The sequence below is a fragment of the Falco biarmicus genome, chromosome 6 (genome assembly GCF_023638135.1).
Source record: "Falco biarmicus isolate bFalBia1 chromosome 6, bFalBia1.pri, whole genome shotgun sequence".
Taxonomy (NCBI): domain Eukaryota; kingdom Metazoa; phylum Chordata; class Aves; order Falconiformes; family Falconidae; genus Falco; species Falco biarmicus.
Genome location: NC_079293.1, coordinates 61,823,356 through 61,835,845, shown reverse-complemented (window position 1 = coordinate 61,835,845; position 12,490 = coordinate 61,823,356). Strand labels below are relative to the sequence as shown.

The following is a 12,490-nucleotide window of genomic DNA, read 5'->3' as shown; positions in this document are numbered from 1 at the left end:
AGCAATGCTTCTGAAAATGTACTTTGATATCATGCTATGTAGCTGTTTTGTAGTTAGTGGTATAAATGTGTTTCATGAAAGATGCAGCATGTGGAAACTTTTTATAGCAGTTATTTGAAAAACTGTAATCTTCTCCCTAACTCAGAGGGTGATGTGCTGAGTGCTTGGATGAAGGCAGGGTACGTGTGCCCTTATGTGTGTGAGCAAGGGGTGGAAAAGCCTGGGAGACAGGAGTGAGAGGCCAGGGCTTGGCTGTGCACTGGATTTGGGAAGAGGTGGGAGTAGAGTCAGCCTAGCCAGGTGATTTTGGGTGGCAGGAGGGTACCTGAAGGAACCAGCATCATTTTCAGAGGTCTCTAACTCTGCTTCTTCTGGGATCAACTCCATTTTGCTAAAGCCACAGTATCTGTTGGGGCTATGTCCAGGGCAGCTCACAGTGTGGGGCTGGAGCTCATTCGTGGGCATCGATTTCATTGCCTACATCCATCCTGGGCAGGGTAGATCCTGGAAGGCGCCCTTGTGCCCATGAGCCAGCAGCCATGGTCAGACCCAGCCCAGACACAGCTACTTGGAGCTACGCCTTCACCTTGTCCTACGCACATCCATCATGCATGTGTCTGAGGATGGGAAATGGTGCTGCCTGCCAGCCACCTGGTACCTCCTCTTGCCCTCCCCACAGGGACATGTGCTGGTGTCTTCTGGCAGGTTCCCAGGTTTGGTTTCACATGCAGGCGCAGCTCTCAGCGAGCACCGTGTGAGGGGGCAAGGTGCAGGCGGCGTGCCCGCTGCAACGGCAGAAGGTGCCGGTTGTGGTTCTTACTTGGGGAGTTATTTCCACCTTCTGCTGTAGGAGGCTATTTTTATCTGTGGTAAACAGCCTTCATTCCAGCGCTGTGTGATCTCTGGTGCAACCTGTGCGTAGGCCAACAGGTGGGCACCCGCGATCCAGAGACCATGATCTTGATCTTTATTCAAATGCCTGTGGGAACTTTGTTTACAAAGCATGTTTGATGTGCTTTTAGTAACTCTTGGTGCTGAGGAGAGATTTTATTAAATCTAAGTGTGTTTTGTCTTTCTTGTGCTCCAAAGATTTTGCTTTGCTCTTGTCCAGTGAGAAGTGGTGAAACCTGGATGTCCAAGGCAAGGCTGCCAGCTTCTTGCCAAATGGGGTGATAGAAAGCAGTTTCCTAGAAGTAAACAGTAAGTGAAAATGTAGTGTTAGCCAGAAATCCTGCATTGAACTGACCAGCTGAATACATGTATTTCCAGCCAGAAGAGCTGTGCCAATAGAAAAGAGTGCGAGATCGGGTATTTAAACCATAGTTTTCATAAGGGGAAGCAGTTGTGTTTTAAATGGAAACATATCTGAGGCTTGGTCAATACATCTCTATTGAAAATCAAAATGTAATGTGGAAAATAATGTTAAGAACCAAACTAATGGTATTATTGTTCACATTTTTCATTTGAAACTGTGAACAGGGATACGTTTTGAATTCCTTACAGTTTGCCTTCATTTCTGAGCCCTTGATATATAGTGGGATTGTATTTTTAAATTTTTTATTACATTTAGTCATTAAATCTCTCTTTCAATGAGTTACCAGATCCTGAGTTTTATTCCCCCTTCCCTCCATACCTTCACACTCCTTGCCTAGGGTGCATTTCCTAGCAAATTTCAGTCCAAGATTTTTATTTTGCTGTGGTAATCTTGCTGAGAAATTAAAAATTTAGAGCTGCAGTCAGGCTTCTCTGTAAGAAGCAATAGTTACTAGGGCTTGGTCTGACTTTTTGCACGCTGCTTTGGTTCTTGTGGTGAACAAGCTTTTGTCATGACCTTTTCCTTTGAGGCAGACAGAACAGAGGCAACAAGGGATGTTACGAGGCAGGATGGTGCTGTGCTTGCCTCTCACCAGCTGGAGTGTTTGAATGACCATGCTTCATCAGTGAAAAGTCGGAAAATAGCATTTATGCTTTCTCAGCTCAAAAGGTATTCTGGTGTTAATACGCTTCAACACTGACTGAAAGGCAGATGTAAAAAAAAAAAAAAAGGAGTTTCCCTGGGAACAAGACCTTGTATAACCTCAACGGAGATTGGCAGGCTGAGGTGTCTGGTGCCCAGTTTTGCCTGTACGCTTTCTGCAGAAATACAATGCTTTGTGACCTGGACAGCTGTCAGGGTCTTACCATGATAGCAGTGTCTTTTCAGTTTTGTACCACAATGGGTCCTTGGGGTTGTACCGATGTGACACAGGCCAGAACATAGCCCAGCGAGGGAAGACTGTGCAACACTAGACTTTTCATTTTAAGGAGTTCATCCCCATGACATTTTGTTGTGGTTGTGTAACTTTTCCCTTTGTTTTTTCCTTTTCTTTCCCAATAAGGGTAAGTTGCAAACCAAGTTCTGGGTTGTAGTTACTTTATTTTCATCAGTCCAACTAAAGTAAATGCTTACTGATAGAAACACACAGTGTAAATTAAAGGCCACGGGCAGTTCTTTTTTAGTACGCAGCAGTTGGCTACACAGGCAGCAAGGTTGTCCTGTGTCCTGCTGCACATGATCTGGTTTTACACTGCTTGGATCTTTGTGGACACCTCTCTGGGTTCATAAAGTTGATAGCTTGTGTACTGTATTACTCTGTATATTTTTATTCCTGTTGTAGAAAGTTTCCATTAAAAGATGATTTGCTCAAGAGGCCAGTTTGCCTTTCATCCTGAGCATTTTCCTATGTATTATGAAATCAATAATGCTTGAATAAAAAACTTGAAAAATGGATGTGTCTTAAAGTATGCGAACAAGGAGCTCTGAAAAAAAAATTAATATGTTTTATGGTGATATGATTTTGGATCTATGTCTTCTATTCACCGCTATTCCAAGCATGAACCTGTGACAAAATTAAATTGTAGGCAAAAAAGCTAGTGATAAAGATAAGGCTTCAAAATAAATTCTGTTTCTTGTGAAAAAGCGGTTGAGTGAGTTGGATGAAATGGCAGTGTAATTATATAGTAGCAAGTTGAAGTTTGATAGCTTGGAGCTTATCTTTGCACAGCATGCCACCTTCCCCCCAACCCCTGGTATGGCACGTTTCTTTATCAACACTTCATTTTTAGTTGTTCATTTTAAAATAATCTTATCAAACTTTAAATTTGTTCCTCCTAGAGATTGTGGAAGGAAATTCAGATAGTCATTGAAGTGCACAGACCAAAACAGTTTTACTAAAATATCCCCAAAGGTAAAATTTTGGGTAGTTAAAGTGAATATTGTGAATTCCCAGCTCTGCAGGATTCTTTATTTTATTAACACTTCTGGAACTAACATTGGTTTTGCAGTGATAAAGGATAACAGAATACAAGACTCATGTAAATAGTGCCGATGCCCTAACTGACCTAAAACCAAGGACTGCCTGTTATATGCCCGTATCTATGGGACTGGTTCCACTGTTGCAATAGTTTTCATGATTTGGAAGATTCAGCAGAATGAAATGGTTTAAGCTTTAATATATACATTTTAAGTTACTAGTACACTTTTAAATAGTTCAGCAAAAATTACTTCATTTAGTAGTCAAGGTCTTTTATCTGATACTTGCTTCCTTCCCCTCCATGGATGCTTCCTGTTTTCCATGTCCGTCCCCACATCCCTCCATGTATTTCCATGTACCTTTTCCTGTTGTCATGCGTTCTGCTGCAGCTGCTCCTCCAATGCCTCTCCACCAAGGAAAGGCTCCAAAGCTGAGCTGGCTCCTACACAGTGCCACAGAAACACACTTTGTGGGCACCTACCTTCACCCCTGGAGCAAGGAAGCGGCACCACTTAGATCTCCAGGCATGCTACCATGAAGCAGTCCGTGTACCATTAACAATGCACGTCCCACTTCTGTAGCCCCTCCTGTGGTTTTGCCTTGCCCCCTGGGCTTTTTGTATTGTGCAAGTGGTGCAAGCAAACCAACAGGAAAGTAAGATGAGTCAGGTCTGTGACAGTACGTAGTTAAATCATGTCTGTGCTTTCATGTGTGATTCAGTTACCCTCTCTCTGATGGTTCTTTCTATGGAAATAAATTGTGGAACAAGAATTGGGAGAAAACAGTTTAAGGAACCATCCTACCTATTACATGTGGAATTGCACCTTCAGAGTTTCAGTAGGATTTGGCTGTAAAACAGAAAGCCAGAGAGACTCTGCTTGTACAGGACTGTCAAATACATCTTAGTTCATGAGTATTTCCAGCCCTCCTTTCTCCCGCTTTACAAGAGAAATATGACTGTGTTTATTTGTTGCCAATGTTCCAACGATAGCATAACTGAGGTGGAGTAAAACAAAATGCTTTTTTAAAAGGTGGAAGCGCACGTGAGATGATTATGTGACCAGCATTTTCTTATGCATTTTTATTGAGGAATATGTTTTGTTTCCCTTCCTTGTTTCTTCTCCTGCTGCAGGGGATGGATGTGGGCACATGGTGATGTATCAGGATAGTGGGACCCTGGCATCCAAGAACTATCCCGGGACATACCCAAACTACACTCTTTGTGAAAAGAAAATCCAAGTGCCTCCGGGAAAACGCCTCATCTTAAAAATTGGAGATCTGGATATCGAATCACAGAAATGTGAATCCAGCTACCTTACCATCCAGAGCTCTTCAACATTGCATGGTATGTAAAAGATAAGGCAGTGGTTGATGCATGAACTGGTAGAAATGTGAGTAAAGGCTGGGTCAGCAGAATGGAAGAAATGTCAGCTTTTGTCCTTTCCTCCTCTTTTTTTGTATTCAAGTGTGCTGTTCTCAGTATGGGAGGCCACTGACCGCACCGTGTGCTGCTCTGCCAAGGCTGGAGGTGCTGCCATGCTGCTCTGTGGAGGGGCCCACCGGGGCTTGTGCCTGCTTCTGGCGCATCCACTGCAGGGGCTCTGCCCTCAGGCCTGCAGAGCCGTACTGTCACAGCTTTGGTAGAGCAAGTACGTGGATCTGTATCGGCCCTGTACCCTTCTCGGGTAGCTCACGGGCTAGACAGAGGCGAGATGAGAAACTGGAGCCAATGATCCTGCACGTCTCTATTTCCTAGGCAGTTCAGGGCTCAGAGAGGAGGTAACCTTTGTTAATGCTACCTATTAGACACTGATAACCTTTGCTAATATACAGGCTTTAATACTCGAAGACATTAAATATGTGCAGCCAGTCTGCACTCCTGTGAGAGATTTGCGCAGGAAGATAAGTGAGTAATCTGCTACAGCTGTGCACTTAAAACAGTCATAATGACAACGGGATCCCCCACAGGGAGAACCTGAGGCCATTCTCAAATCAGTTTTCTCAGCCAGTTGTCGCTGAAACTTTTGATCTGCTCTTTCTAGAAGAGTCAAACTGATTTTCAAGTCAGTGCACCCTTTTTCACAAGTCCAACTTAAAGTCAGGGCTGCAAGAAGTTCCACACTGCAGAAAGAAACTAATGGATTGACAGTTCATAAAATTTTGCCTGCTGGGAGTGGGCTCTAGCCCTTCAGTCAGCTGAGGCTGAATGTGCTGTACTGGACTTAACAAGCAGAATGGATTCAATGGGAAAAGACGATGAAGAGATGAGCTATATAGAGCCTCTGCAGGTTTTCAGCTCACCCAGCTCATTGCTTGGCTCAATAAACTGTGTGGCTCTCCTAAGATGAGGACTCATAAGATATCTTAGTAGTAGGAGGGGGTGATTGCCTTTCATTCATGAGCATGATAGGCCTATCACTCATCTGGTAAGATAAGATCAGGTGAAGTATTATAGCCTTGCTTGCAAAGGAAGGTAAAGGTAATTATTGTTCTCATGGGGGAGTATACGTTTTGAAATTGCCTTTGCTAAGAGCGGGTAGTGACGTGTTGATGCCTAAGCCTTGCATAGAGCTTGATTTGAAGCATAGGGAACATCTCTGTGTGTGCTGGGATGGTTTTTTTATGTTGTTTCCTTCGTTTCAGATTGGTAAGTAATGAGTTGCGTTCAGCTGAAGCAGTTTGTACTTGGCAGTAAGAGATTGGTGATGAGTATTGCATTATTGTATCTTTGAACAATTTTTATGGATGCTATCTTGACAATTGTAATCAAAGGCTTTTCTAGGAAACAAGGATAAATCAATATATTGTTTTCTGAAGTGAAAAATCTTGGATGTTGATGGCAATTCCGGCTCCTTACACGTCAGCCTGAAGGTATCTTCATGTAGTTCAGTCTGCAGTTACTCAGCCTGCAACCATGAAATACCTGTGTGTTATGCAATGAAATCCATATAATGAATTTCTTTAAAGTATTCCCCCACCCATTTTCAGACCTGACTGGTAATGTCTGGTGCATGTGGACTGTAAATTTGCATTCGCAGTAACGAACTGCACAATTAGCAGATTTTACTCATATGATTAAACAAGTTTTATAGCTTAGGCAGGCATACCATCTGTAATGGTTTTTGTGGTCTGCAGCTTGCTGTAGACTTTCCCACTAGCATACCTACAGAGTCTCTGCTCTACATTCAGGTAAATCCATATGGAAAACCAGTGTGGAAATGGCACTGTATGCATAAATTCATAATATTACTTGTATTTTAAAACACATGGGAATTCATAGATGAGATAAGAGCTTCTGTAAGTCGGTTGTTTCAATAGTCTTGCTATAGCTCTGGGGTTTAATATGCATTTACATAAACAAAAGAAGTTTTGTGAGTAAGCACTGTGAAGTCCATTCAGCCTGTTAAATGACCTTTTAGGTAGCTGTTTCTGAGCCTAGATCTCCTCTTTGCAACCCTCCCCTCTTCATGAACATCTACAGGCAGGACGACATCTTCCCTTTGGCCACGAAGATATTGACCTTTGCCATTGAAATCTTTCACTGGACAGTGGAGAGTTGAAAAGATTTTGCAGGCATTGAAAACATCTGTGCAATTAAAAACTAATCTTTGCATGTTTTCTGTATTTGACCTGGGTTTAAAAAGGAAAACCTAAAAAGCCAAGTATGAAAGCTGGTGGTGTGAATGTTACTCATGTTTCAAATTAGCCAAGCAGTCTTTGCTCTTTATAGAAGAGGTTTGCAATTATAAGACAATAAGGTCTAAAGGGAAGTATGTTTTAAATACCATGCTGATCTCTTCAGCTCTACAGAAGACAAAAGAGAATGTTGGTATGCATACAAACATCTGTTGAGGAGTGTATCTGAAGCTTAGAAATTGGTCATAGGCAAAACACTAGATTATGTGCATAAATATAAAATTAGTGTAAACAAGTCTTCAGATGACAAAGTATTGTTTTCCTTTCAGATTTCTCCCACGTGCTGTCTTTACATTTAGCTGTGATTCATTCATCGTTATAACCTTCTGCTGGGATTCACGCAGTACAGCGAGGAGTAACTCAATTCATGTTTGGGGTATTTATGTTCCATGTAGTAAGGGGAAGCTGTCATATATAAATGAATGGATTGATTGATTTATGTTAGTCATAACATGGATTTCTTCACTTTTGTAAGTCAGTGACTACGGATTAGGTGACTTACATGCAAGTTTTATTTAAGTTCAGAGCATTCCGTAAATTTTTAAGTTGATAGAATAGTACTATGAATCTAATTCCTTCCTAGAAAAGCCTTGTTTTGTCTCCTAAAGCCTCCCTGCTCAATGGGACACAAATGTGATGCTACAGTTCTTCTCACCTTAGATACTTCTCAGCTTTGATGGACCTGTGAAAGCAGCCACTGCAATTAGATTTCTCCAATATTGCAATCAAAAGGAAGTCATTATATAATCTTAATGAAGCTCTAAAACTGGAGACATAAAGTTGCTGAACACTGTATCTCTGGGTTATTACTCTGCAGACTATTCCTCTGATGTTCACAGGAGGAAGAAACCTGTAGCAAGCCTTTTCTTTCAAACTGTTAGCTTTGTATCCAGACTTAGATGTGAAAATATTAATCATCAGTTAGCAAAGGTAGTCTAACACCAGGTTTGCTGAAACTGAATCACCTTTGTCTGACAAACCTTTAAATATTAGCACAGCTTTGCACGTGTTGTCTCTGGGGGAAATAAATAGATGATTATGTTCTGTTTCAAAGGCATAGCTTTGCACTGGATGAAAATATGGAGGGTTTTTGTCCCACAGAAGGAAAATCTAGAATAAAAATAAATATAAAGCATGATGTCATGGTGTAGACAAGGTGCAACCTTTACTGAAATGCTTTTCTTCTCAAGTTAATAGCATTAGCTGAGCATATTAAAAATACTGAGCTCTGAATAAGAGCTTCTGATTTTTTAATTAAAGGAATACGTGAAAACAAGATTAACTATGTGGGCCCTGTAGTCCTCAAGAACAAAACTTTCACTACTTGTGAAGGTGTAACATAAAAATGTTTTAGAAGTTCGACAGGACCTGCTTTTAGTCAGTTTCTTTGAATGTCTTTATCAGATTTCTGTACCTCTTTTGACCCTTCTTTCTTACTTTTTCCCCTCGCTTTCCCCAACTAATGGCTTAATATTTTTTCCCTTAATTTGGTGAGATGATCATCAGTCTTGACTGGAGAGATAGATGAAAGAAGAGATAAGTGCCTACTTACTTCTCCATTCACTTGCAGTCAGTAGGAGGTTGATGTGTTCCTCTGGGGTGGATGTCAGATCTGCTGAGTGACTAATAATAATTTGGAGAGTTAGTGCAGTTACCTTGTTCTTGCATAATTTATAGCCTGTAAGTAGCGTCAAATAGATAGAGAAATTACTGAAAATGCTTCCTCCTCCCTGCACCCCATCACTGAGAGTTGTTAGACAAATTGAGCATTTACTGATACATGAGTGTCTGACGGATGCTGACTGAGTGTGTGCATGTGCCTGTATGCACACAGGTGTGGGTGTGCAGGAGAACTGAGCGCTTTTTGGATGCCTTCTACCTGTCATTATGACTTGAGGGGATTCATCAAACTGGTCTTTCCTTATTATGTATTGTAATAAGTGTCTTGCTTGAATAAAGGGAGTGTCCAGGTTTCTTTTTTGCCCCTCAAAGGAAACTTGTTATTACAGTATTGTTTCTGGTATTTCAGGAAATCCAGGGAAATGCCCAGACAAGTTCTCGCTGAAGATCAAGTTGAGCAGTTTCTTAATAGTCAGAACTCTTCTAACATTAGGTTTCGCCTGAGTGGTTGCAGTATCCCAAGGTTTCAGCTCTGGAAAGATTTATGCAACGTAGAATGTCTGTGTTTGTTTTATCAAATGAACTCTTTTTTTTTCCTCTTAGTTGCATAAAATGTATTGTGTATTTTTCTGTGGTTTTTGTTAAACAGCTGCAGTTCTTTATTAATGATTCTTAACTGTTGCTGTGCTCCTGTCTTTGGGTTTGGCTAAAACCACAGCCATGTTAGAAGTGGGGGGTCTCACCTGAGGTCAAGCAGGTCAGGCAGACCTACAGCCTGTGCAGGTGGCCCAGAGCCTCCCTTCTTAAATTGTAATTACTTCTCCGGCCTGATGCTACTTGGGTGCCTTTATCACAGTTTTTGGCAACGCTTTGGAAATGTTAACTGAAAGTTATGTTTGTTTTTCCTTAAATGAGAAATGCTTTCTGCTCAGGCTGAGGTCAGACTGTGGTGCACAGAGTTAAACGCTGAATAACCAGCCTGTCTCATGCTGACTACTTTTGTCAACTCCTATCTACTGAGTATTAAACGCCACCTTCCCCATGTTCTGCAAAGGACACAGAGCAGCACTTTTCATCTCCTGGCATGTCCTTGTAGGGTCACATTGGTTATCCCTGCGCATGTGCGTGGCAGGGTTGGAGTGGAGAAGACCTCTCCTCTCAGTAAGGGGGAGAGGAAGAATTACTGCTTATCAAAGTGAAGCATTTGTGTGAAGGTGGAATGGGGATGAATTTCAAAAATGCAGATGTTTTCATGCAATGGGTCCTTGCTTGTTTTGTGGGCTGTTTGTGAAAGACTTGCACTCTGGCTGAGCTTTTAGCTCTTAACGTGAAGCAAGTATAATTTGCGTTCCTCGCATCCCCTGTCCTTCCCCTGCTACTGAGGTACTTCCAAATTGCTTTCTTTGAGAAAAGCTACTGACTGTAAGGATCACAATTTAAACATTGTTTCCCCCAAACAAAAGTTAGGAAATTATAATCCTGGAGAGGTAAATCCATAGGATCATTGCTACACCCATGTAGCGAGCTACATAGCTCACTAGCTATGGCTTACTCTGCAAGTAAAGACAGAAAAAAGGGAGAAGATTCCCTGTTGAACAGAGGATGTCATGCATTGATGTCTAAACTGAGTTCTTAAGGACCTCTGTGAATGTTAAGCTTCAGATTTCAAATGAAGTTGAGGAATTTGAAAGCAGAACAAGCATAGTAAGGTGAATATGCAATAGCTAAAGAGGGAAATAATTACTTTTGAAAGGAAGCAAAACCCTTACAGAAGAGGCAGAAAGTATTAAGATGTACAGAAACAAATGGCATGTAGGCATTGCCAGCTGGTGTGAGAGAAGGGTCCTCTAGGCACAGTGCTTCATAAGGGAAGTAGAAAAAATAAAGGAACATAATTCAGCAAAGCAATCTCAGGAAGTATGCCAGAGCCTGGTTGACAGGAGAAGTAAACTAGACCTCATAAAACCAGACAATGCAGTAAAGATCGTCAGATTTGCAAAACAACACTATTAGGAAAAAGACAAAAGCAGTAGACTATTGCTAACATTTAAAATATAAACAACATGTAAAATAGTCTCTTCAGTCTCCAGAGGAACCAGCCAAAGGATATCCACGAGACAATTTACCCTGTATCTTGCAGGATGTTAATATTGCTTGGAGGCGGTGATTCCAAAATAAAAGTATTTCATGTAAGCCGCCTAAACCGTACTAACACATCAGAAGTTCTGGACGACATTAAATGTTAGTTTAATTATCGAGAATATTAAATTAGGTACATTTGAAATCCCATGGCTCCTAATAGCTCTCCTGCATAATTTAAAAAAAACATATATATTAAAGAATCTGTAGCGAACAGACGGAACCATGGTGGGGTCAGCTCGTTAATGAGACACAGAAGGAAGAAAAGGACCTGGCATCTAGTTGTAGCAATACTGAAATATGGAAAATACCTACTCAGTTCCATGACATGTAGCACATCTGTTTATTAAATCAAATGCTTTTCTTTGTTCTTAGTAAATAAACCTGCCTGCTTACCCCAGCAGAGCTCCAGCCGAGTCACTTTAACAGGAAGCAGGGAGAGAGACCAGCATTCATGACTTGTTTTTCAAGCCAAATATGCAAAACAACCCACCTCAAACTAACATTAGAAGATGAAAAACTGATAACGTGATCTGGCAGTTCTCAAAAGGGATCTTAAAAAACTTTTGGCTTAGTCCCAGGTTCAGGAATTAAATATTTATCCAGAGTCAAGTCCAAATGCTGCAGTAGAAGTTAGCAGAACCCCTATAAACAAGTTTCTCATTTTCATACCAGACACAAACCAAGGCTTTCTCCATCATCCCTCCTCTCCGCTATGGTTGTACAGTATTCATACAGACAGCCTGGGGAAATCAATAAATCCTAGGTGGAATGGACAGAGAAGAAGGGAACATGTGAGTTTTCGAAGTAGTCGATAAAGTAGTGGTTTTGTCACCTCAATTGCAAGTGGAAAATACTGACTAGTAAATACAGTTTTAAGATGAAGTCTGATGTGCACAGATGCTGATTGGTTTTAATCTTCTAATGTCTATAAAATCTCACAATATGTGCATTCAAGGTAATGGGTAAGTCAGTGGAGAAGAAATCTAGGTGTTGCTGTGGATATAGAAAGTGCATCTAATTCAGGCACATCACGGAGCCTGGGAGACTATCCTTTCTCTGGCTTTACATTAGCGGAAATGGAGGACTGCTGTATGGAAGTGCATAGGAAAGAGTACCTGTGGTTAAAAACAAAGACATTATTTTTTAAAGAGAATTGGAAAACAGATGAAAGCGTACAATTCTCTTATCAGTCAAAACTAAACCCAAAGAATTGTCTTGGCCCTGAATTGGTTTTATTTTCTAAGCATTACTAGTTGTCCTCCTGGCAAATTTCTTGGAAGAGAATTAAAAGGTTAAAAAGGCTACTCAGCAAAACCTTGGCAAAATGGAGAGAGGTGCAGCTAAACCTAAAACAATATTCTGGGTAAATCAAATCAGAAAGGTGCTTATACTGGTCATTTTAAACACAATAAGCACTGAAAAGAGTGGACCACCACCTTTTTCTAAATACAGACTGCATGTGTCTCTAGTTCTTTCAGGGAGTAAAGAACCTCTAAGGCAAACGGGTGTCTCCTTGGTTTCTCTGAGAACAGCAATAGAGGGGTGAGATACCGCTTATATGTTTTTCTAAACCCTACCTCTCAGTTCTCATTTCTGTATTTGATAGCATGGAAATAAACTGTGCTAGACCTCAGGCAAGTCTGAAGACCTGGGAGTGTAGTGCTGATACGGTATTACCTGAATTACTGAGAAGAAATGTGTTGACATATTTTGCAAGGCTTCCTCAGTTTGCAATGAAA

At 41.1% G+C, this 12,490-nt stretch overlaps 1 protein-coding gene across 2 annotated transcripts in view; it reads left to right on the top strand.

The window, feature by feature from the left end:
- The window catches only part of DCBLD1 (discoidin, CUB and LCCL domain containing 1), a 49,635-nt gene that overhangs the window by 11,773 nt on the left and 25,372 nt on the right, over positions 1 to 12,490 (top strand). For both annotated transcript variants that reach the window (XM_056344097.1, XM_056344096.1), the window contains exon 2: positions 4,426 to 4,638. In XM_056344097.1, coding sequence (XP_056200072.1) covers positions 4,426 to 4,638 — 213 coding nt within the window. The remainder of the gene's footprint in view (positions 1 to 4,425; positions 4,639 to 12,490) is intronic.